General features: G+C 40.5%; 2 protein-coding genes and 1 long non-coding RNA gene across 4 annotated transcripts; 1 reads left to right on the top strand and 2 right to left on the bottom strand.

Annotated features, from left to right (window-relative positions):
- Nucleotides 1-1540: 1540 nt before the first annotated feature.
- LOC308198763 (uncharacterized protein) lies at nt 1541-8147 on the bottom strand. Its single transcript, XM_080601757.1, has 6 exons — nt 8009-8147; nt 7214-7375; nt 6779-6857; nt 4883-5007; nt 4652-4774; nt 1541-2245 (listed from the first exon to the last, which is right to left on the bottom strand). The coding sequence occupies exons 2-6, from the start codon at nt 7217-7219 to the stop codon at nt 2237-2239; spliced, it is 342 nt and encodes a 113-aa protein (XP_080457883.1). The 5' UTR covers nt 7220-7375; nt 8009-8147; the 3' UTR covers nt 1541-2236.
- A 2059-nt stretch (nt 8148-10206) lies between these two features.
- Nucleotides 10207-25270, bottom strand: LOC308198764. 2 transcript variants are annotated; one of them, XR_013954184.1, is made up of 6 exons: nt 25085-25270; nt 19098-19174; nt 18413-18534; nt 15884-16079; nt 11175-11319; nt 10207-10827 (listed from the first exon to the last, which is right to left on the bottom strand). It is a non-coding gene; the product is annotated as an uncharacterized lncRNA (long non-coding RNA). The 2 variants fall into 2 exon arrangements; XR_013954185.1 differs by lacking the exon at nt 10207-10827 and adding an exon at nt 10851-11066.
- ATP6V1G3 (ATPase H+ transporting V1 subunit G3) lies at nt 13182-24583 on the top strand. Its single transcript, XM_080601756.1, has 3 exons — nt 13182-13423; nt 20839-20939; nt 24134-24583. The coding sequence occupies exons 1-3, from the start codon at nt 13342-13344 to the stop codon at nt 24305-24307; spliced, it is 357 nt and encodes a 118-aa protein (XP_080457882.1). The 5' UTR covers nt 13182-13341; the 3' UTR covers nt 24308-24583.
- Nucleotides 25271-25288: the final 18 nt, after the last annotated feature.

The following is a 25288-nucleotide window of genomic DNA, read 5'->3' as shown; positions in this document are numbered from 1 at the left end:
GGACAGGGGAGGGTCAGGCTGGGTGTTAGGGAAAGGTTCTTCATTGAGGGGGTGGTCGGGCACTGGAACAGGCTCCTCAGGGCAGTGGTCACAGCAGCGAGCCTGACAGAGTTCAAGAAGCATTTGGACAAAGCTCTCAGACACATGGTCTGATTTTGGGGTGGTCTTGTGTGGAGCCAGGTGTTGGACTTAATGATCCTTGTAAGACCCGTCCAACTTGAGATATTCTATGATTATAAAAGTATAGAAACCTGAGCACATGTTTAGCAAACAGAAAACGAGAAAACTAAGTTTGTTGATGTTGATCTGGATTAAAAAAAAAAAAAGCTAAAAGGAGATCTTACTGCTGTAGTGGCTACCTGGTTGGTGGTTACAGAGAAGACAGTCTGACTCTTCTCAAAGGTGTGCAGTGAAAGAACAAGGAGCAACAAGCACCAATTGCATTGCGGAAAATTATGACTGCACATTAAGAACAACAAAAAAAAATCACAAGGATGATCATTCAGTAGAAGGAGATGCTCGCTATGGCTGTGGGAGCATACATTCTCAGAGAGAGTGAAAACTCTATTAGAAAAGGCCATAATCAACTAACATGGAGACAAGCTCCGCTCTGAGCAAGGAATACAAACAGATGATGTTATGAGATCCCTGCCAGCCTACGTTATTCTAACTCTACAACACCAATGCATAAATCTAAACCAGAAAAGTTTCAAGTATTTGGTGGGGAGGGGGAAGGAAGAGGGGACAGTTTGTTCCTAAAGGTTGGGGATTTTGTTGCTTGTTTTTTAATGGCTTCAAAAATATGAAGTTTACTTTTACCTTCCTCTCCTTAGTTTCCAGAAGTAACTATAAACGCATTTTTTTTTAATTCTTTTTTTTTTTTTTCTGCAAAGGGTTGCTAGGAGTACATTTCAAACTATCAGAGGTTTTCTTTCTTATTAGGGTCCACTGCCTGGCCATAAAAATGTATCGAGGCATTAGATGTATTTGTTTGAAATACCTTATACTGAAATTCAAACAGTTCTTCAAGCAGAATTCCTAGCAAGAAGGATTTGTGACAGGGAAACTACAAGATTTACTTTGAAGAAAAAAAACACGTGTGTTTAAGAGACCCACAAACCTTCAAAAGAACACCTCCTTCAAAAGGCCCCACCTCACAGCTATAAGGGATATTTTCAGAAGTTAATGTATTTACATAAAGTGGAAAGACTTACAAACAGTACAAGGCAATTACTGCAAATACTGCAGTAGTATTGAACAAAATGTTCCTGATTTTCATTGTTTTTTCAAAGAAATCAATTATTTCTTTCATCCACACTAAAACTATAGGCCAAAGCCTGTAGTCCTTACTAAAAGAGTTATTCTACAGACCTCCTGCTGGTCTTCTATACAGAGAAAATGAATATGCCAATGAGGTGAAAAGAAAGAAAAGGAGACTGAAAATACAGTCCATATGGAAAGAAAAATTGCATTTAAAATGCACCCAATAAACACTAAAGATCTACTACATTGTATTTGAGTAGCTTTGAACTTTTCACACTATTGTTGACATTTATATATTTATTTGTATGTATATAAAGACACTTATATGGACATAAATACACACATGCTTAATTCCACATAAAACCATCCAGATTAAAAAGCCTGTCCCTTCTTGTTTCTAGTTATAACACACTGGATCCTGCATGTTCTCTGGTATCATTAGCTAATAGCTCCCTGAATGTTCTCTGTGGTTTCTTATTCCTGCATATTTTAAATCAACTTTGTGAATATATTAAAACTGTATTTCATGAAGAACAGTTTAGAGAAGATAAAAGATGCAGATAAGCAGGAGTGTCTAGTTAGGCAATTCAAAGCGATCATTGCATCTTATCTTTGGTTTTACTTTTTAAAAAAAATCTACTTCTGGTTTATACATAAATACTTCTGCATCCAACATTTCATGTTTCTTATTATTTCTGGGCTTATCCCTAGAATGCTCCAGGAAGAGGGGGGAGAGACCTTAAAATTGTTATTGCAGCAAGGAGAAGGACTGCTTTCATCAGCCGGCATACATATGAACAATCACACTTCCACTGAGGTTTCTTTCCTATCTGTAACTGCCAGTAAGAACTGGAGGAAAAAAAATTAAAATCACACTGCCAACCATGGTACAGCAAGTGTCCAATCTTTCTGTATAGCAGCTCTGTAGATTTCATCAAGGGATTCTCTTCTCACTGGTGTAAGCACAGCAGTATCATTCAGCCTATGCACAATAACATATTTTGTATTTCAGTCCAGCAACATTTTCCAATGTGGCAAGAACACTAAAAAGTAAGACAATGTTACCCAACATCTGCATTCATTCCCACCTATCTCCTTTAGCAACCACAAAAGAGAAATTTTAATCAAAAATTAGATTCATTTTGAAAACTACCCTAAATAATTAAAAAATATTAATAATCATCAATCCCACTAAATTAATGACATTATCTGAATGCTTCACATTGTTTAAAAATATGCTGCCTACTTGAAGGTTGAAAATATAAAAGTACAAATTTTTTTCTATACATCATACCCAACATATGCATTCTATGAAAAATCAAGGTTCTGTAATCGCGAATACCAACACTGCTGACAAAAAAAATAAATAAAATAAAATAAAATTTCCTTAATCATTCTCTGCATAATTAACAAGTTGGCTCTGAAATACTAGCAAGCTGAAGTGTTATTATTTCTTGTGGGCACTTGGATGGTGAATTCTGAAGATGGTTATGAATCAGTAACTGAAGTCAGCTTTCTGTTAATACCTAGAGCTTATAGATTTGCATACAGAGCTATAACTGAAAGCAGTCCACCAAGCATTTGCAAAATTGTGCATGAAGTTTGTTTGGGGTAACCCTAATGTTTGTTGTTTTCGTTTGTGTTTTTTTTTTCTTGCTTAGAACCTAGTCTCCCATAATTAGTACCGCTCTTTTCATTTCTTCCCTTAAACTTCAATTTGCTCTGGTGGGTTTTTTTAAATAGAAAAACATAGATATTTCCTGTCTATCTGAAATGGTGATTTCAAGATAAAAATATTTTCAGTTCTTTTTTAAATTTCCATAAGTATATATTTCTGATACCATTATTTTATCAATAATGATACCACAAATAATATACAGACAGCAGAGGAAGGTCAAGATACCACAGACTGTGAGGCGGAAGAAAAAAAAAGGCTTCCAAAACTCATCTTTTAATCCTGGTGTATGATTTAAGATAACAGACCAATATAATAACCAAGTTGTACAAAGAAGGAAAGATAAGGTAACATTGATGGATACTTTAAAGATCATCAGCGTTCAATGAATACAGAGACCTAGGCACACCGTGTTCAAACTTAGAAATTCTTTCAATTTTTATGGCATTTTGCTAAAAATCAAAAATAATTAAATACATAGCCACCTCTGGAATGAGCAGTCTATGAAGACAATTTTTACTTTGTGATTTCAAAAGTGAATCAAAGGTTTTTGTTTATGATTCTCCAGAGTGACCCTGACTACCTTGTTTTCACCAAAATCATTTCATTCTTATGGGAATTTCAAATATTTCTGATTTTAAACATTCCTTTTAATATGAGGGCTTCCCCAAGTGCAGAGCCTACTGCCACTCACCTTCTACTAAAACCCTGTGCACTAAGAACTTGTGCAATAATTGCAGTAAACACAAATCTTCCAGCCATTTCCCAATAGTCAGGTATTTCTTTGTTCACATGTCAAGGCCTGCCACTTAAAGGTTTTTGTGACAGAGACCATGATTTAGTAATATTATTGAAAAGTACAGGCCTGAAAACATTTCACTGAACTCTGATTTCACAGGAGGAAATACAGCCTCTCAGGCCTTTCCACTTTCCCATACAGATACTAGTGGGAACCACAGAACACTACCTCTAGGAAGGATTTAGAAACTAAATGTACGAAGCAGTTTTCCAACTTTATGTCCTTTGAACACCAGAAATAATTCATTACAGCCACGTGGATACACTGCTTGTTCCCTACTGCTGCCTGCAGCTGTTACACAACATGAAAGACATTATTCTGTACAGAAAAGGACTGGGCCATCTCTGCATCCTCTCTAGACTAGGATACAGACAGCCTGTCCATAGACCATGTGGTGGAGGTCCTGTCATGCCATAGCACCTATGGTTTTAGTTTCCAGGGATTAAGGATGCCTTTTTGCTGCACCAATATTCTGCTCCTTCAGAGCTCAACCAAAGTTCTGACAGACAATGAGCTAAAATATCTTTCACCCTCAAATGCTGGTAGGGTTCAGGATTCTCAAGTCATGTTCCTGCAGAGAACTGTGAAGGTTTCCCTTGCAAAATTATTTTTCAAGTCTTTTTTTTTTTTTTTTTAATAAACACATCTCCCTATCAAAGAATCTGTGTTAAGATGTTATTAAGATTTTTGAGACCAATACCAGCACAAAATACCTCTGGCCACAGGTTTGAGTTCATTTTCACACAAGCCTTTGGTTTCTTGGTACAAGGCTATCAGATACTGTCTGGGGAGGGGAAATGTTCCCACAACTAAGTCATCCCTTTATTTTTTTAATCTGCAAGCTTCAAAACAGCTAAAATTTGTCGAGAGGAAGTCAAAGTTACTGTAAAGTGTCAGGTTTCTGAACGTCTTACCGTCAGCTCTCCTCCCACCCTGTAATTCGCATACCTATTGACACAACTTTCTACACTGCAGAGCCTTGTTATTTCTTCAGTATCATCAATGCTGAAAGAGCAAGTGTTCCACAAACTACAGAACTGCAAAAACAGAAATGTGAGATGGTCAGAAGAAGACACCAATATCAAAGATATTACAATGACAGTAGTAATTTGTAGTGCACCGTTACAGGGAAATGAGCGCTCTACCTGTAATGCTTCAAAGCATAATAATGCATGTTCCTTGTTTTTTTCCCTGAAGTATGTAGGACATAATGTGCACATTATGAAAAGTATATCAAATCTGTTGCTACTAGAGTCAGCTTGCACAGCATCTAAAGAGATTGAAAATGTAACATAATAGTTATTTGATGTACACAGGTGATTGCTTTCCTCCCCCCCCCCCCCCCGCCCCCGCCCAATTGCTGCAGTTCACAAGGAGAAAGTCCTGCCTTTTCATCACCGTTCTCTCTCTCTCTCTCTCTTTCCCTGGTGGGATTCATAAAAACATGGCTGCACAGGCAAGTGAAAGAGCTGGCGGTGCTGCATGCATGTGCGTGCAGAAGGCTGTCCAAAGGATGTTCTGAGCACACAGCTGTGGACAGCCAGTGCTGAGCAGAGAACAGCTGATACCTACAACATGCAGGTGCTGCTCTATTATCACAGGTTCCTTCCTAAAGCCAGTCATCTTTGTTCTGTAGGCAAGAAGGAGTAGAGTGGCCAGAAGGAGGTAAAAAAAAATAATAATTTCAGAGAGTATCAGTACGTTGGCATAAGGTGTTCATCCCTACCTGGAAAAAGAGGAGAAGTAACAAGCACAGCTGAACTGCTCTAATATTTTGAATTCTAGGACACATATCTACAATCACCTCTGCTATTAAGAGGAGGAGCTCAGGTGGCTTGGAAGGAAAAGATCCAGTGGGGCATGTTGACAGAATAAAAGCTATTACATTTTAGGCCTTTACTGAAGAATTTCAATGGATTTAATTTAATTTCAAGAGGATTTTGAAAACCAATATTGTGTAGCCTTTCATCCATAGTTACAAGCATGAAGCTTCCCTTTTTTTTTATGCATCTTTTGAGGTTTTTCAAAGCAATGGATTTTCTTTTGAAACACTTCTATTATAGCCAGTGCGATGCTCTATGAGAAAAGGTTTAATCCACACTGCTTCTGCTGTTCCCCTGTAGTGTCAAAAAAGAGCAATGCAAATATTCACAATATTATCAGACAGAGATACAGAGAATAGTTTTCTGCTTTCGTAATAGTCTAATTATATTTTTTGTCCAGTAGAGAAAAATTCATCCACCCTTCCCTCATGATGACTTTGAACCAGCACACATCTCTGGTCAGAACATTCCCCTTTGAAACACTGTGTGTTACCAGAAATCTCGTGGTTCTCTGCAGGGCCTGAAAATTCTTGCTATGAGTCAACAAGGAACTCCCAAAATGTTCCTCCTGCACAATACTTTGTTCCTCCTTGTTCTTTGCACCTTCCAGGTGAAATTTGACCCACAAAACCTTTCTGCAATAACTACAGAAATACAGAGCCAGCTCCTCCACACAGGAGCTCCGACAGACATGTATGAGGAGCTCTTCCATGGCAGCCCCTGCTATTAAAAGCATAATTCCTACCAGAAATGAACCTTTCCAGCACAACAATGCACATCATCTTTGACCAGTCTCTGGATCATGACTATCTCATGTGAAGGACAGGTCTCACGAAACACTGGGCCAAAACCTGAATTTAGAGGCCAGTCTCACCCTTCCTCTGTAAAGGTGTTATGAGGGCCGCAGCTTCTCTGAAGCTGTCTCCTGCCAGCTGCAACCTTCTTTCGGAGGAGGCCTCAGGACAGGCCCCTAACCCCTATCTCGCTCCCTCATCTCAGGTTTTGCTCACAGCTCCGGTACCAACAAACAAGCAGCTCCAGGAGCAGGGAGCTCTTCCAGGGCCCTGGCTTTTCTGATGGACCTGTCGTCTCCTGCATTTCAGTGAGAGCAAATAATCTACACGTTGGCCTTTGGATCCACTGACGATGGCTTCCTTCTATGCACAAGGCCTCACAACCCATACACAATGCTCCTTTTCTGTAAGCTTGAAGCATTACCTCGTTCTAGTTTTCTGATTGCAGCTCCCATGTTTTTTTCTTCACAAATTCTGCCTTTGTATTTGCATCCTAAAAGATACTACTTGTAAAGTAACGTTTTAAAAAATGATCCTACTGGATTAGAAACAGACTGCTTAATGATGCATTGTGCCAGAGCCTAAAATATTCACCAGAATTGGATTGCAGAAAAAAATCGGATGTGATTTTTGCAGTGCCTGTCCTGAAAATACAAATGAAAAACACAAAACAAACAACAACCACCAAAAAAAAAAACCACACACACACAAAAAAACCCACCTTGTATCAGTAGTCTTAGATGCATGCCCTTACTAGTTAAAGCAGCAAAATTCCTCACTGCATTTTCCAGCAAGGAAAACAATGTGTGTCGCACGTAGACCTTTTGCGTTGCTCACATTTTTTACTTTCTGCACTCACCAGCATAAATCATCCAACTTTTAAAGAAGTCTGACACTGAGAGCCAGGACTTGTTCAACATGCTGTAACTGCTTAGTTTAGCTGAGCTCTGAAATTACTTGCAAGTGAAGTGTTTGGAAAGAAAAGCAAAACTAATGGTGATTTTTGACCTTTCCTCCAAGTCTGTAAAGGGGAAAAATGAAATACATAAAACATACAAAGACCCTCACCAGCAGAATTACTTTCTGTGAAGCAAAACTCAAACCCCTGTAAGTTACCACAGAACTGAAGAAAAAAAAAAATCAAGTTTACTGCACCGTGCCTTGACGAGAATAGTCCTTTCCCCAAGATGAAGAACTGACTGACATGCAAGACTTGCTATTCTCAAAGTCACATGAGAAATAAAAGACATGTAGAATAGAAGTACCAGAGACATGATGTAAAGTGGTGAACAGGCTAAAATTAGTTCTTTTTTTTTTTTTTTATGAAGAGGGTGTAAGGTTTTATTATTATTATTAAACTGAAAACCTTGGAAAGCATGGAAAGGTGAAGAAATGGAGATTTTAAATCTAAACGTACAGACACATGCATGTGAACCTATATGTGTACCAGCATAACTGCATGCATCCATTTCTCCTTTCAGGAACACTAATTCAAAAGCAGGTGTTACAAAAATAAGGAGAAAAATACCACATCTCCCTCTTAAAAGTATCAGGAATAACATCAGGAAATTTTATGACTAGGCAATGTCTATTCTGGTTTTAAATACAGATTGCCAATATTCAGCATTTTTCCACCCCAGGTTTTGTGCCTTACCTTTCCAAATGTTCACTTGCTTTATGAAGACTAAAAATAAAGGCTTCTTTTTTTCCTATTGTAGTATTAATATTTTCACTTGAAGAATGGGAATTCTTCTTATTCCCTTTATTCATTTTCAGTTTAAACTGGTATTACTCAGAGCGGGAATGAAATAATGAGATGACTGAGTATAAAATTAAAGTTTTAGTCAAAGGTCAGCAAATTGGTTAGAAGTCCTTTGAGCTATATAAGAAGCAGCAGCATATAAGTACAGGACAGCAGATTATAAGTTCAGCTAGGCTGCAAGCAAAGCTGAATTATTTACTTTGTGATGTCTCTGTTGAGCTCAGTAAATCTAATTCTAGACAGCACTGAAATTTTCTGATATACTACAGTCACTTTCTTCAAGTGAATGTTGAGCTGTGACATGGATGCAAGTTGTTGGTTAGCCTACACAGTTAAAAATATACTTTCATGACCCCCCACTTCCCCTCTACTCCAAGCCTGCCTGCACAAGTGCACTGATGAGGCTGCAAACCTCTTTGGAAAAGCAGCAATGCTATAAAGTCATCAAGAGGATGTGGTAAGAGAAGAGGCATGCTCTGTGTGCCAAAGGGTGTTAAGAAAATAGTGGAGAACAGCACTAGGAAAGGGGGTGGGGGGAAGGGAGGAACACATGATTTGAAGCCAGGTCTGACTGGGAGTTATTTTTTTTCCTAGCAGCCTGCATGTTGCCGTGTTTTGGATTTGTGGCCAAACCAGTGTTGATAACACACCTAGCGCTTGCAGGGTGTCAAGGCTTCCTCTGCTGCTCACTCTGCCCCCACGAGGAGCCGGCTGAAGGGGGCAGGAGGCTGGGAGGGGACCCAGCTGGGACAGCAGGTCCAAAATGACCCAAGGGTACTTTATGCCATGTAACACAAGGCTCAGCAATGAGACTGGGGCACTGCTCTGTCCACAGTAGCCATTACTCTGAGGCTAGATGGCAATCACTCTGGTTGTGGGAGGTGGTGACTGATTTGTCTTTGCATCACCACGGTTTTGTACTTTGCCTTTTTTTTTTTTTCCTTGTGCCTCACTTTTTCAACTGTCTTTACTTTGACCCACAAGTTTTCTCACTTTTGCTCTTTCAGTTTGCTCCCCCGTCCTGCTCTGAGGGAGTACCTAGCTGCTGGCTAGGGTGAATACACCATACACTGAGAATAGGAAGTAATCACAATCATATTGATAGTCAAGTTATAAATTAACCTGGACATTTTGAAGACTATACTTGCTTTAAAAAAAAAAAAAAGCTCACTGTACCTGAATAATCACATGACTAACAGAAAATGCAGACATTTCATTGTTCTCCTTGCAGTTAGAGAGATTTTTAGAAAAACTAATTAAATAGTTAACACTGTCATTCTCTGAATGCTGAACCAACTACAGAAGCAAGCATAATTACCCATATCTAGACTGCACAGGCCAAATTTAGGAAAAACTGTGAGCTGGTTTACAGGTGGATGCTCAACATAAGGTACGCAGGCTGCCATGGCAGCTGAAGCGGGGTCTGTGTCAATAGACTTGGCCAGCAGGCCAAGAGCTTGCCCAGACACTATGGCAGCAACCTGCTTCTGGCAGTACATTAATATTTATTCGTCTTTGCTTACCTATTTGCTCCCCTGCTGTTCAGGCCTCTGGGTGAAACTCAGGCTGCCGAAGTCAACTGCACTAATAGCAGAGCAAGAACGTCACTGTTAGAAACTGCTGTAGCGAGAATCCCAGGTTGCAGATATAACCACAACTTCCATACAAAGTTAAAAATTATTTTTCTTCAAATATAGTTGTCTAATTATGACAGAAAAGGGCACGATTTTGAGAGGCATATGATGGTCGCCAATGCATACAGTTTAAGTTATGCACAAAGTCTTTTAAAGTCTATTTGACATGAATGCTGACAGAAGCAGCAGACCTGCGTGCCATGGCAGAACTTAGTCCATTTGAAGGTGCTCCATTTTTAGAGGAGCAGTCCTCACTGCGGTGTAGGAAGCTACGTAGGTGTGCACAGTGCTTTTCCGTACTGAGGCCTTTCTCGAGCAACGAAACGAAAGGCACGCATGCTGACACACAAAAGCACCTGCGGCAGCTGTCCTGCCTGGCGCGCTGCTGATTTAACGCTTTCTCCTTGAACCAGCGTCGCTGCTTTGAAGCCGCAGCCTGAACAAAGCACACTGCTTAGTAGTCATAGCAGCTCTATTTGGAAATAATACTTTTTATAATTTAAAAAACGATTACAAAATATGCGTGCTTAGGGAAATACAGCCACAGAGACAACACATGGGAGACGTTCAGCTGAAACATGTTTCAGCGCAAGCTGCCTGCCCCCACCCTACATACAGGACAGCCTCTGCACACAAACCACAATAAAAGGAGGCCACAGGCCTCGACTGCTTCGACTGCTCGGTGGTAGATGCACTGAGAAGTTGTTACTTTCATGCTAAGTAAAGCTCAATCGGAACAACAGCAAGCGGCCTTTTTCCAAATAAAATAATACGAACTGCCTGGGGTGAATTACCCCACTGGCCCTGACCTCCCTACTGCAGGCAGAAGACAGCAGCTGCACGGCTCAGTCTGAACCAGAACCGCCTGACTTAAAGTGCCTCTGCTGGCTGAACTGAGGATGAGCAGGGGGCTCTCTGCAGGGCTCTCATCCTTTGCAAGACTCTTCATTTTCCAGCTCCGCAGTTTCACTCTGGGGGAGTGAGAATGGCAGAACTGAGCCTGTTCTCCCTTTCTGTTGGTGGCAATAACCAGAGAAGGCTCAGAAAACTCTGGGCATGAGACAGGCGGACGAGATGCTGAGAAGGAAAGGGAGGCATCTTAGAAAACTCTCTGCCCTCCCTCCCTCTGCTAACACCTCTCCTCCCATCACCAGTCATCCCATCAGCTTCTCTTCTCTAATTAAATGAGTTTGGAGCTGACTTGGAAAGAAAGCCAGTGACTGCAGCACAGAAAAGTTACTCGTTTACTTGGGTGATGAAGTAGGAGTCTGTTTGGTCAGTCCGTAGCTTAACTTACTTTATTTTAATGAATTATCCTAGAAGTGGGATACACAGAGGTGCCATGTCAAAATAGCCTGACATCATCACCAGACAGGCTTCAAAATGAGTTCTAAGTGGCAGCATTTGTGTGGAGCCTAACAAACCTTGTATAAGCACCAGCCAAAGTAAACCATCTTCTTCCCCCGCGAGGAGACGTTCCAGTACTGCCGTGTCAGGAGTGATGCCAGGACGGCGTGCCACCGTGCGCTGCCCCAGCCCGCTTGCCCGGAGCCAAGACCTGAAAACTGACTACAAGGCAAATTATAAACTGAGATTCTTTGATTCAGAAAAAAAAAAAAAAAAGCATTGAAATACATGAATGTGACATCTGCAGCTCATACGATCTGCTTGAGAAATATATGAATTTTTGAACTGTGGAATAACTTAGTAATCAGTTCAAGGGTGTGCTATTTTTCCATAAAAATTCATCACAGAACTATTTTCTGTGAAATATTAAAATTAGCAGGTTGTAAATAACAAAATCTAGATCATTACTGAGGTCCAGGTAACATAATTACAGCATTGAGAACTGCTTGGAGGAATCAAAGTGTCTCACCCCGACACGTCCAGAGACTCTGAAACAGCCTAGTTTGCTAGCAGCTTTGGTACATTTCTTGGAGCACAGAGATTTGCCTGACAAGACCCTTTGCCTTGAATATACTTCTGATGTCTGTGACAAGCCTGATGACATCTCTGCTCTGCTTCCTATTAAATTTTGAAGTAACTTGCTTTCAAGTTCTGAGCCCAAATTTCCTGCCCCAAGTAAACCAAGTATCTTTTATTTTTTTTCCTTTTTTTACTTTCGTTTTCTACTTCTGCTTTTCTTTGCTGGTCAGAACACTTGGAGCTTAGCCCCAGCAGCACGCCGGGCTTCCCAACCCTGTAGCTTGCACTTTTTCTGTACAACTGATCAGAACTTCCTTTTCTATTCCTAAATAAAATAAACTTGAAAGCTATGCATTAAAACCCGCTAAAAATAGTGCCATGTCTGCTCTCTTGCAGCTAGAGCCGATCTCTGATGTCAGTGCTAGACAGGGGGAGGCATCTCGCAGTTTCTGGATGAAGGAAGAAGCCTGGCAAGTAACGCGCTGTAAGAAATGAGCATCTTGCCGAGAGTGAGCCTGGCTGGAATTTGACTCCACAGTATCACGAATCAGAAAACAAACTAACTTCTCAAAGCCTTAGTACTACTCTTATTTGGCATGCAGCTGAAGGCAGTAATAGGGCAAGAGGTTTCTCCCCCCATTCTCCCTCAGGCCCGCAGCCACTAGGAGGAAAAAAGCCTTCGTAACAGCAATACGCGTTTCCTCACAAGGGGCAGGTAAGAGCCCTGCAGCAAGCAAACAGGACATCACAGATTGCTTGATCTGTTTTCATTCCAATTTTTGACATGTTCCCCTCCTGCGTAATGCCCAAAGTACCTTTGTCAGTGAGATTAGTTTGAATCCTAAAAATAAAACTATGATTGTGCTGCTCATTCGCAGTAGCACGCAAGACACATGCCCGCCCTAGGGAACAGGATGTGCACCTACAACCACACACACGCTTGTTTGACCGCTGCACATGTTAGCAGGGCTTGAGAGGAAGACCTAGACCAAGACCTGCACCATCCCGGAGCCTGGATCTTAGAGCTAACTCCCACGGCTATCCGCCACAGCACTCAGCTGTGCCGTGGAAGATTACAGCTTGGAGCACACCTCGTCCACCACACGCTTATTTAAACTGTAGTCCCTGATGGGAGAAAAAAAAAAAACAAAAACAAAACAAAACAAATACCTTCAAGAAGTAACACCAAACAAAAGCCTACCAGTCCAGTGTGTTCAATCAAAACAATTCAGACTGCCTGAATCTGATTCTTCAGGTTATGGGAAGTTTTATTAAAAGCAAGTTTCAAGAAACAAAATTGTTTCCCCAGTTCCTCTCACAAGGTTAACCACATTCTGCTTCAGCATTAGAAGATTTTAAAAAATCCCAATAAAACTACAAGACACTTGGAGTGTTATTCTCCTCTTTCCCAAAGCGTTAATCGGACGCTTCGGTGACCCTGAGAAGGAGGGAGCGTCCCTGTAAGCCCAGCCACCGCATTTCTCCGGTTACACCAGCAGCCCTTTGTGCCCAGAAGCAATCCGGACAGAGCAGGCTGGTTTGGTGCAATCTGGAAGGCTGTTGTAATAACTGACAGACCGAAAACACAGGGAAGGGTTTGGCAGCTGTATAAAGCTCCCTCTGAGCTCCAGTCCCTGCAAAAGGGCACCAGCCCCAGCAACCAGCATGACCAGCCAGTCTCAAGGAATCCAGCAGCTTCTGCAGGCAGAAAAACGTGCCAAGGACAAGCTGGAGGAAGCCAAAAAAAGTAAGCATCTGGCCTGTTTTTACTGTATTTTTCTACTGTAAGCTCTTCAGAAATACAGTGGCTCATGGAAAAACAGCATTATTTCATCTGTACACAGCACAGATGGGCTGCTCCTATTCTTTCTTCTGTGCCACTTTCCTCCCACTCGCATTAGTGCAGTGCCTTGACTGCAGTCAGGCATTTAACCAAGCCTGAAGGTGCATAGCATGCTTCAAATTGTGCACACGTGTGCTTGTGTGTGCGTGCATGCACGTGCCTCTTTACACTGAACAAGGTTTTCTTTGTTATATTCGTCCTGTCACCTAGATTTATTATTGCTTTTTCTCAATGCCAATAATGTCATTACATCCTTTTTTAGGCATTTAAACTAGAAATCTGCACACCTCTGGCTGCCAGCTCTGGAGAACCAGACTCCAAACTCTGTATTTCTCTTTACATAATATTTTCAGTGTTCCTCTTTACTTATGAAAACTAGTAACTTGCCTTTTAATCTCAGCTGGGCTTCAAGAAGAAATACATGGAAACAAATGGAGACTTCAGAGTAAAAATAATTAAAGTCTCACTACAATCCTAAGAAAAGTCAGTACTGTGGTCATTGCTATAAGTCTTATTACAAACAATAAGCAAACACTGAGCAATCAAATGTTAATTTTAAAACAATCACCTTTTTTGCTGAATGCCTAAATGCCCAGTGTAAAGTATGAATTTATTATTCTTGGGTATCTAAGCAAACATTTTTATTCTAGTCAAATATAAGCAAAAAGTAGTAACAACAAATAGTAAAAGGAAATTAACATCCCAATAAAATGGGAAAAAATGTAGTTGAATCTGCTAATAATCTAAATAAAAGAAATAATTCATCTGGCAGTCTTACTGTTATATATTTCATTCATTTTCTGCACTTATCTCTCATTGATTTAATACAAAATAGAGTCACCATAATGTCTCCTGAGCGTAGATACCGACCACACAAGTCAGTGGCCTGCATTAACCATGAAACGTTAACACTGTTTCATGGAGACATCTTGATTTAGAAACCAGCAGCAGGAAACAACATCATCCTCCAAACTCAACTAAAACGCATGAAGGTATCACGTGCTGCAAGAGACTATGGTGAAGGATTTTGTTTTTAAGGAAGAAATAGAAGCTAAAGAAAAATTATTTGTGTAGTTTGTATATCCCTTCTATGTACAGTCAGCATTGCTGTGCTCATTAATTGTATAACATGTTAATTTGTACAGCAGCACGCAAAAAATAAAGCAATACCTCTTTCCTAAGCATCCAGCCACTGCCTGCACTTTGTAGCCATGCAAAAGCAACAGAGAAAGAAAGTTTTCCCATCTTCATAAAACAGAAAGTTCACAAAAAGAGGGTGTTCGGGGGTGTTGCTGCTAGCTTGAAAGCAAGGAATTATGAGGGGGCAATTCAGCCCTTATGCAGCCAGCTGAGGTGCTCTCAGTAGGACATTGCCTCCCTTCTTATGTAGGGCAGAGGAAATGAATAGTTCCCCAGACCAAGAAGCAAGAAAGCATATGATCTGGGAAGGCACAGCCTCATGGAGGGAATGTGAGTTAGGTCTGAACAGGGACTGCAGAATCAGGCCTTTAGCTATGATAGCTTGATGCTGCTTACCTAATTTTATATTTTTTAATCCAAAACAGTCACTTCAGCCTTTTCTGAAACAGACTTTAAAAGGTTTATAAACTAAGAAACCCCAAATGCAAAGTATGATAATGACACATAAATGATGACTGATAATGAGAGCATCGTGCTGAATCCAGGCACGAGCTCCAGGTGCACTTACTCTGCTCTGATGGCAAACCCACTCCCCTGTCACCACCTCAACCCTACGCACAGCACACATGATAAGCACAGGACTTCCTTCAGGTAACCTATCTCCCAGCCCCTGAGCCAGAAGCCTGAATTGAGCCATTGCCTGCGCCTACCAGTGTTGCAGTGCTGAGGTAGAAGTTACTCAGTAGCTACAGAAAACCAATTATTAAAAATTCTGTCATCAGTAAAAACAGAGTAAAAGTATTTCATCTGTATGACTTTCTTCTCTGTTCCTTGCCTCTGCTCTCACACATCAGACTGATCCCAGTGTACTGGCAGAAGTTTTCCTTGTCCTTCACTTCAGTCTTTCACGGTAGCGTCACTGCGCCACCTGACAGACCTAACTAAACCAGCATGGCTTAAATAACTTGGGACAGGGACTAAAGGGGTTCTTAGGGCCAAAGCCTGTTGTGCCAAGCTAGCATAATTTCAGCAGCCTCTTCCCCAGAGCGATTCTGCAGTTGTGTCAATGTAAGGTATTGCCTCGTTTGTTTCAGATTGAGCACAGAATCTAAAATAAAAGGAAATGCATTGCAATCCACTGTCGTTGGTGAACCTGCATACACCATTTGGAGGAACGAGGCGAGGAGATGCTGCTTCACTCAGCAAACAGCAGCCCAGACCCACCTCGTACCAGTTCAGATCAGCAGCTCCTGCTCAGGGCTGGGCACACACAATTCTGGGCTGCAGGTGAAAGCGCTGAACCTGTCCAGCCTGCAGCACGCGGTCCTGCCCCGCCGAGCTGTAAGCATGACCTCCGCTGTCACTGCAAACAGCCCTTGAGCACCAGCGCTGTCCCACGGTGTCAGGTTATTCTATTTACCTTGTAACGTGAGAAGGAAGAAGAAAGGCAGGTCGTTTGTGGGACACAACCAGGAAAAGTCATTTTCAAGGAAATGTGATTACCAAAACCATCCTTATGCAAGACCTTCAGTGTTTACAGCTGATATTCACATAACCAGATCAAAAGGTAGCATGGACACGCCTAATACTGTATATAAACACATAATGGACCTAGTTACTGACACAAGCAGCTGTTGTAATGCAAAATCCACTTCGCACAACTGAAAAATCGACAATAGAACTCTATTTATATTCATAAAGTGAAGCGGAAGTATAGTGCTACAGCTCTTCTGTACACGCCTGTTCACACTTCTTGCTCAATGCCCTTTACCTGGCCTTGCAATATTCTTTACCATATCACTGGCTGATGTCATTTACACCTGACAATTTATTAATAGTTTGTTGGTAAATGCCCATATGCAAGGCTGAAACTACCAAATTGATTAAACATGAACAAAAAGAGCCTGCAGTTCTCCATCCTTTTGTATACTGCACTGCTTTGTCTATCGTTTTTTCTTTAAGCATAATTTGGATCCCAGAAATAGCTTCACATTATCAGAGCCAAGATGTCAATTCCTGAAAATCCTTTTGGGTAAAACAAGGGAAACAAATGTATCGTGAACACTGGATTTAGCAAAACTCAGTTTCCTATAGATTTTTTATATTTTGGCTTGAATTTCTAATTGCTAATAAAAGTGAAAGTTCGGATGAAAACTTTCAGGAAGTCAGGTTAAAAAACAGCTATTAAACAAAGTAAGATATTAAAAAAAAAAAAGAATTGCATCAATTACATCCATCACGCTCACTTGGATAACATCCAGGACACATTTCATCTAGCAAAAAAGCTATACATGCACTGATCAGCTGTTTCTATTGTATTTTCATTAAAATTGCAAACGTCTGCCCAAAATGAACATTCCTAAATCTCATTTAGCAATTTAGTACTCTTAAAAACAACAGAAATGGTCCTATTTAAAGAAAATGTCATTAAATTTTGACAACTTACGCATATGACATTAATTCTGTGCAGAAATTTAGCTAGAAACCTAGATGTTCTGTTTGAAAACAGAAAGCCAGTTTTAGCAACTCAGTTCTGGGAAAGTAAGATAACTTCGTGTTTAAGCAAATTAGAATGCAAAATTTTCAGAAATATTTTCTTTCTTTTGCAGGACCTTAAAAAAATAGTAACAAAACTGATCATTTTGAACTTAACCTGAGCTAGTTCCTTAACATCACAGCAGTACCTACAAAGAATATTACCTTTCTCCATGCTAATAATGCTTTCCCACAGGTTAGATAAGACAATATCTAGTACAGCACTGGCTTGCTCCAGAGAGTAAAATGATTAAGATTAAGCCAATTTGACGTGATTCCTAGAAGCCTCCTGACTGTCCCCTTCCCTCCCGCTCAGCTACCATACCCATGGACAGGAAACCTGAGCAGCACAGCTGATTTGCTGCTCCCCATCTTCAAGCACAGGAAGAAAAGACAAGCAGGCAATAGTGATCCTAGCCCTTGGGGCAAAAGTCTCCTCAAACTTGGAGTTTTCCGCACCTCTTCTTTTTAATCCTGGAGTAAATCTCTCAGGGTCACATTGTTTTGTCCATCCTCCTGTACTTCTAGCCCTCTTTTTGTATGATCTTGGCTGAATTTCAGTGCTCTGCAACCTGTAAGGATATAAGCTTTAATTTCAGCTCAGCTCTTTGATACAGAGAATCCTGTCCAGAAGATCAGTAAGACTTTGAAAAGGCAATCCCTTATTGCACAACTAAGTTAGCAGACAAGTGGTTAATAACAGACTGATTAATTAATTTTGGTTTGCCTCTAGTGAAACAGCAGGTTAAGCTCTAGTTTCTGCTTAACTTAATCAGGTGCAGCATATGCACTGTCGCATATGTTGGCAGTTGCTGATTCTGTCCACAACGTTGTTGAACTAGCAGTAATTTACTCACAGCTTTTCCACTTAATTAAATAGGAAGCAGCAGGTTCCTGCTGTGCCAATCCTAAAGGCATCGTGGAAAAAAAGAAATGGCTGCCACCCTACAGTGACACCCTATGTATTGTGCTTACTCCAGTGCACTGTCAAGATCTGACACGTATGTGTATGTATACTTTTTGTTCACTAGCTACTTTGTGAGAGGCAGATGAACTGTTGTTTTACAGTTAATCTCTTTCTATTGTGTGCATTTTAAATGGACTTATTTATCTATCCTGTGGCCAAATATGCAACATATTTACTACAGATGGACCCCCAGATGGAATTTGAAATTAAAATCCCACTGATTTTGAAATAATGTAATTTGCTACAGAGACCTAGTTCTTCAGATGGTGAAATTGGCAGAGCTTGATTGTAGTCACTCCCTCCAATTACAGCTCCAGAGAATCTCCTCCCAGCTCCTTCTCTCAAGGAAAACTCTATAAAAGGCCAGTCAGCTCTAAATTTGGAGATGAGAACAAGAACAACTTCAAAACACGAACCTAAACATAGTTTTAAACGTTGCTGTCCAGACTGACGTCAGGCATTTACATGTATCAGTCAGTTCATGCATACTGGTCCCAAGACTTCATACAGCAAGAGACAGAAGCTGAGGGAATCAGCTTTTATCAAACAAATACAAACTTTGGGAAGGTGTGTGCTAGGTTTCAACCTGCATCACTGGCCCCTGTACAAATTAGATTGCCTTGGTGGCAGGAGAACTCTGAGATAAGCAATAAACTACACAAAAGAACACTCCCTACTGATGAACTGTCAGAAAATCTGTTGAGCTCCCTACCATACTCCTCCTTGCTGTAAAATGCCGTTACACGATCACCTCTCACTTCTCCTCAGGTTCCACAATCAGTACAGCCACAAGAGTCAATGGGCCAGGAATCAACGCTTCTAATGGAAATCCGTGTTTCAGGCATCCCTCAGCTTCTGCTCACTGATCTGCAAATAATAGCTTTAGAAGGGGCCTCCAGCTGGGCAAAAAACTTACTGCAGGATCAGGAATTTTACCTGGGATTTTGCTGAATCACAGAGGTATCACCAGCAATCGTCTTCCTCAAAGATTTGGCTTTGCTGTTGTGCCCCGCCTGGGGAAGCAGAATACCCCACGTCACACCTGATAAGGCTTCAGAAGCCCAGTACAGGTGTAGCCAATCTGACATAGCAGCATGGAAAAACAAATCAGAAATACTAATGCTCCTCTCCCTAGCTTAGTTGGAGAATAACGTTTAGGATTTCAGAAAAGGTACTGTTTTTAACAACTTTCTGAAAGTATTCATATTGCTCAGTGACATCAAGTAAGTGGTTCCAATAAATAAATTAACAGATAAATATCAGGGTGTTTCATGCACTAAATTGAGGTGCCTTTTTCAGTTGTCCAGTCTTCACGCTCTCATTCTGGTGATGTCCTAATTTACACAACTAAGCAATAGCTTTTTTAGCCTCTGGAGCCCTTTCCCCTGGTGAGGGAGCAGGCATATCCTCTCTTGCTCCCAAAGTTCAGGTTGTACAGAGGAAAGAGACCAACAACACAAATCAGCATCAGCCCAGCAGCCTCAAATATAACGCATCAACATTCAACGCAAGGGTTTTTACAGTTTGTGACTTTTTCCTCACAAAGTAGCAGAGCCCTGTGAAGATCCACATGACTTTATTGAGTTTCTATAAAGCAGGCAGACAGGCTTATCACCGTGAGTTTGTTACGGCATGTTCAGCACTTGCTTTGCGTAAGAACTTCAGTATTGCATGCCCATCAATCCTTCTGCTTTTATCCTTTGTGTAACATCCCTGCGAGACCCAGGATGTACCTGGGCCTGGCCCTGCAATGATTTACATGGGTTTAATTTTACATACCCTTAGGATTTTACCTAAGACAAAGTAACTATTATCAGTGCACAAAATTAAGTTTGCAAACACAAGCCTTTCCAGAAAGAAGAGTCTAGTTTCCACTACAGCCTAAAATGCCACTTCCATAAGGATGCAAGATCACCATCCTTTTTAAAAATAAAATTATATATATATATATATAATCACTTTCAGATTTTCTACACATTAGTAGAAATAATACCATCAGCTTCCTTTTCCTCTTAATCATTCACCTCTGCGTTTAGCAGATGTTAGGGAAACAGGGTGGGGGAGAAGAGGACAGAGCCTGAAGGTTGCAACTCAGTTTGATAGTGGTTAAGATGTACCTCGCAGCATGCTGGAAATCTGCCAGCTCTAAACAGCATCCAGTTGGTGCGGGATGAAGGGATCCTGGCAGCCAATCAATACAGAAAAACTTACAGAATAAAGTCTTTTCCAATCACTGACAACTAAAATCTGTTATCTGGCTGCTACTATTGCTGATGAAGGAAAGATAGATATTTATTTAAACACAAAGCTGTGATAAAAAAAAAAAAATCATTTCTGTTATAAGGAAATGCATAGTTGCAAAAAGACTTCTGTTGTTAGCAAACCAACACACTTTTCATTTTGATGCCCAGGGAGCTGGGCTCAGAAGATGGGTGCTGGTGAGACTGGCTCTCACGCACAAAGTGCCCTACTAGCCCACTTTGCCCCTTCAGACAATTCCAGGCAAACAGCACTGCTGTTCACTTTGCTCACAACTTTGACCAGGAAACTTCTACACCAGGTAGAAATACCTCTGAGTATATTTTGCTGGGGAATACCTCTGAGTAATATTGAGAGATTCACCTCTTGGGATGAAGTGACACCTGTGAAGTAAATCCGTGTTTCTCCCCTCCATTAGGAAAGGGAAAGAGGCTGAAGCAGGCCAAAGAAGAAGCCATTGCTGAGATAGACCACTACCGGCTGCAGAGGGAGAAGGAATTTAGGAATAAGCAAACAAATGTAAGTAAGAAACTTGCATGGGCTTTTGCAGTGTCAATATGCTGACTAGTAAAACAAATTGTTTCAAACAGCATTACCTGGACACTTCACAAACTAACCTGACCACACTGATTGAACCCAGCTGTCACACAGGCATCTCCTGTGACGTGCATATGCTTCATTTTGACTTTTTCACTGGTGTGGAATGCATTTGTACCTGGTACTGTGGATTTTAACACTAAAATTGTCTAGATTCTGTATTTGGTTCACGCTTGCCCTTTTGAAGACATTAACTCCCTCAAGTAAAATGCCTTCAGGTTCTCCTTCAATTCCAGACAGATCTCGATTCTGCCCTGAAACTGGAGGTTGAAATAAGGTGGATGTTTCAGTAATAGTGATGATTTAAAATCCTTCTTTCTATTTCTGTTCCACTTTAGCTTTTTGTCTGCATACAACACTGCACCTTTGATGAACAGAAATCATGCAAGCTTTTCATATCTTCATAGTAAAAGTGGTCTGGATAATATTTTCGTATCTGAATTGCAGTTCATTTTATACATTTATGCCATCTTGCTGTCTTCCTTAGTATTTTCATGAAGATTCACAAACCATTCTCTTTTACTTGGTGACCTCCCTCTTACATTTTTGTTCTTGTGTTGTTTTGTTTTTTTCTGCTTTTTTTTTTTCTTTGCAAAGGCAAGAAAACTACATGTGCAAAAACAGAAAAGAAAAGAAAAGCCAAGGAGGCCAAATGAACACTGCTTTATAAACCTGCTATTTCAGTCACACTTCACATAAAACATTCTCCAGCAGAGATCATAAGCCTTAAGGATATACATACACCGTCTCCAACAAACACTGTCAGCCACCAGACACACCATCACACTGCCAGGCCAGGTGGTGTTGTCTCAGACATACAATATCATATTTTTACTGATACTAAAATAAAGTAAAAATACGCCTACAATTTATTCACCTTTTCAGTCAAAATGAACTTCTTGCTTTAGGTCTGGAATAGCAGAAGAGAAAAAAGCCTTTCTTTGGTGCAAATTCAATTTTTTCATCACAAATAACCAAAGCTGCAAGAAAAGGCCATTGTTTGTCAACTGAGTGCAGTACACAAGCAGGCCAGAGCACATATTGCTCCTCAAACGACAGTATGCTGCTATCTGTACTGATCACTGCAGTCCTCCCTCATGTTCCCTGACCCCATTATGTCGAACATTTATCTACCCCAGACAAATGTCATCATTATTAACCTGCGCCTGGAAGGCAGGCATGAGTTCCAGCTAAGCCAGTGAAGTCTGATACCCACTTCACTTTGCTGGTTCAGGTATTCAGACACAAATACATGTTACTTCTCTTCTTTCTGTGTTGCCATATCCTTACTGGGGTAATTTCTCTCATACCATGAGAAGTTCCACTTCAGTCCAGAACGAACAATGGCAACAAAAAATAATGATTAGTTTGAGGTTAGAGACAGCTAGAAAGATTTTTTTTTAACATATAAAATTTAAACCCAGAGCTCAAGCTGATTTTGATAGTGCTCATAGTGTTTGTATTTGGGGTCCGAGGTCACTGAACTCTGGAGATGTGAACCCTGGCTCTGAATTTGTGGTTTGTGTATGTGTAATGTTTTGCCAACTTTGGAATGACACTAACATAAGACCAGTATAGGCAAGATAAGGGACAGACCTTCAAGGTCAGCAGAAATCACAGACTAAGCAGAACGTTGCCTGTATGCTGACAAGAAAAAGATCTTCAAAATCAGAAGCAGAAAAAAGAATAAATAAATAAATAAAGAAGAGTAAGAATCATCAATCTCAGATTACAGTATTAGCATGGACCAGGAGAGCAAGTTCCCAGTCTACAGAGGATCTTCTTCAAATTAGAATAATCTCCTTGAGGTTTTGCGAAAGTATTTAGTAGCTGGATAACACGCAACCATCTGGGATCTCTAGAAAGTTATTTTGCCCAATGGAAAAAAAATCAACTTCATAAATCCAGTTTAAGCTGTGCAATCTTTCCCACATGAGACCCTTACAACTTGTCGAAAAGCTAAAATAAAATGCCAGCTAAAAATAGTTACTATAGAAAACAATCTTCTTTTCCCAGTGTTTACTATTGTGTCTACATCCTGTATATCTTCCAAATCGTAAAATAGTTTGCATCTGGAGTGCAGACAAACTTCATACCACATTTGCAGGTACAGATAATTGCAAAGGTGATTTGTGCAAAAGGAGATCTTCGTTCAGCTGCTTTTCCTTCTGTCAAGTGCTAAGTTGGGCTGAAATCACATGGAAAATAAAGCTAATGACCCCTCCCTTTGTCTGTGGTCAGCCTCTAGGTACCCCACTACCACCACAGGTTAGTTCAGCTGCTAGTCCATGCCAGAAAACTGTGGCAGCAATAAGAAGAATACGTTATTTATTCCTTTCTTACTTTGTGTGCAGAAACGTCTTCTGCTCTCCTCCGTGGAATTCTCTAGCTGAAAACAAATTTCTCTCTTGCTATCTGAAGGACTTTTCCACAAGGGAAGAATGCAAGGGATGTTGGAGCAGTGGGGGAGGAAGGAACAAAGCCATGGATTTGGAACGTGTGCATCTGTTTATAACATAACCTTGCTAAAATGTTCAGCGAGTCTAGAGTCAATTAAATTCTAAGCGAATGTCCTGATATTAACTGTGCCAGAAGCTGTCTGGTATTTTGCCAGATAAGAAAATGTAACATTAAAAGACCTTGTCTGAGGCCTGTTGAGGGTTATACATCAGTAGCTGCTGAAGACTCTTCAAATACTCTGAAACTCTAATTATACATTTTCAGGAAGGCTTTCCCATGTTTTGCTCCTTAGCGGTGCTCACATTTATTCTCAGTGAGGCCAAATGAAGCACACTAGTGCTAAAACTTAGTTGACTAGTCATTAAAATAGAAAACAAATTAAAATAAATGGTATAAAAGACAAAACATGTACAACGTTGTTCCCACAGTGAGCTAGGAAACTTGCATTTCATGGGGAGATACCCATTGCTAATGAGCATATGAAAGAGTTCCCTTGAATCCTGTTTTTATGTGTACGGTTCAACCTAGATCATACCCTTACTGTTAGAAAACACTGTGACATGTTTGCATTATGTTTATGCTAGATGATAAAGAGAAGTACAATAAACACAGCCATATACAATGCCTTTTTTGCTTAGAGGGCTTCTGCTTTTCAGGTAATGGGCTCCCAAGGTAACCTCTCTGCTAAAATAGAAGAGCAAACAACAGAAACCATCCAAAAACTCACCAGCAGCTACCACAAGAACAAGGAGAGCATGATGAAAAAGCTTTTGAACATGATATACGACATCAACCCTGAAGTCCACCCAAACTTCCGACATGCAGCTTAAGATCAGCTATGTGCCGGAGAAAGATGTTTGTAAAAAGTTGGCTTCTTTCTTGATAACCATAGATATTTCCTCCTTTATTGTGTCTGTATTTGTGAGAGAAAGAACACTAAAGCCAAAAGTGCACAGTTCCAGAAAGGTTTTTGATGTGACAAGAATTATACAGGGTTTCACAAGCATTTGTTGGAATATTGTTTTTTCCTGGTGGTAGCTAAGCCCCTGTCATTTGAACGGGGGCAAGTCAATAACTGCAGAATAAACGATTATTTGACACCAGCAGCTTTTCAGTGGGAGTCTTTCTTTCTTTTTCTCATATAATATGTTCTGTACTAGATGTGTTGTTGCATAAAATCTGTTTATCCAATCTTTAGTGTACTCCTAGTCATGTGAAATAGAACTCCACAAAAATAAGAAATAAAGCATTTCTGTTTTCCTTGTGACACATGGAGCAGCCAGATTATGGAATATATAGGAACTGTCACTTTTGGTCAGAAAGAAGAGGTCAGAACACTGTCAACTGTTTAACCCTAATTTAAAGCAATATATAGCTGACTTGTACAGAATCACGTTCAAAAGCCATACTCCAAGTATCATCCTATTGTTTAAATACATCACAAGCTTTATATGGCTTTTTTAAGGCTGAAAAATGAGAACAGGAGTAATCATGATTTATAACATTGCCTTGGTTCAAGGTGCACTCTAGCATGCCCATCATTATCTATTCAGTTAGACCAAAAGCACAGGAATCCAGTGGCTCAAGCTTCACCACTGCTACACTACCTTAATCCACAAGAAGTTGATGGAATTCAGGTCACTCAGGGCACTTCTGTTACCCAAAGCAACCTCAACCTTCAGTAGTAATTCCCTCCACAATGGCACAGATTTCCCTTGGAATAAATACTTCTGAGGTTAAGAAAATATAATATGATCTGGTTGCTTCCAAGGGGAAGCCTGTTAAATCTGACGGAAGGCTGACGGGAGGCA

The sequence above is a fragment of the Anser brachyrhynchus genome, assembly GCF_964034855.1.
Source record: "Anser brachyrhynchus genome assembly, chromosome: 8".
Taxonomy (NCBI): domain Eukaryota; kingdom Metazoa; phylum Chordata; class Aves; order Anseriformes; family Anatidae; genus Anser; species Anser brachyrhynchus.
This window is presented reverse-complemented; position numbering and strand designations above follow the sequence as displayed.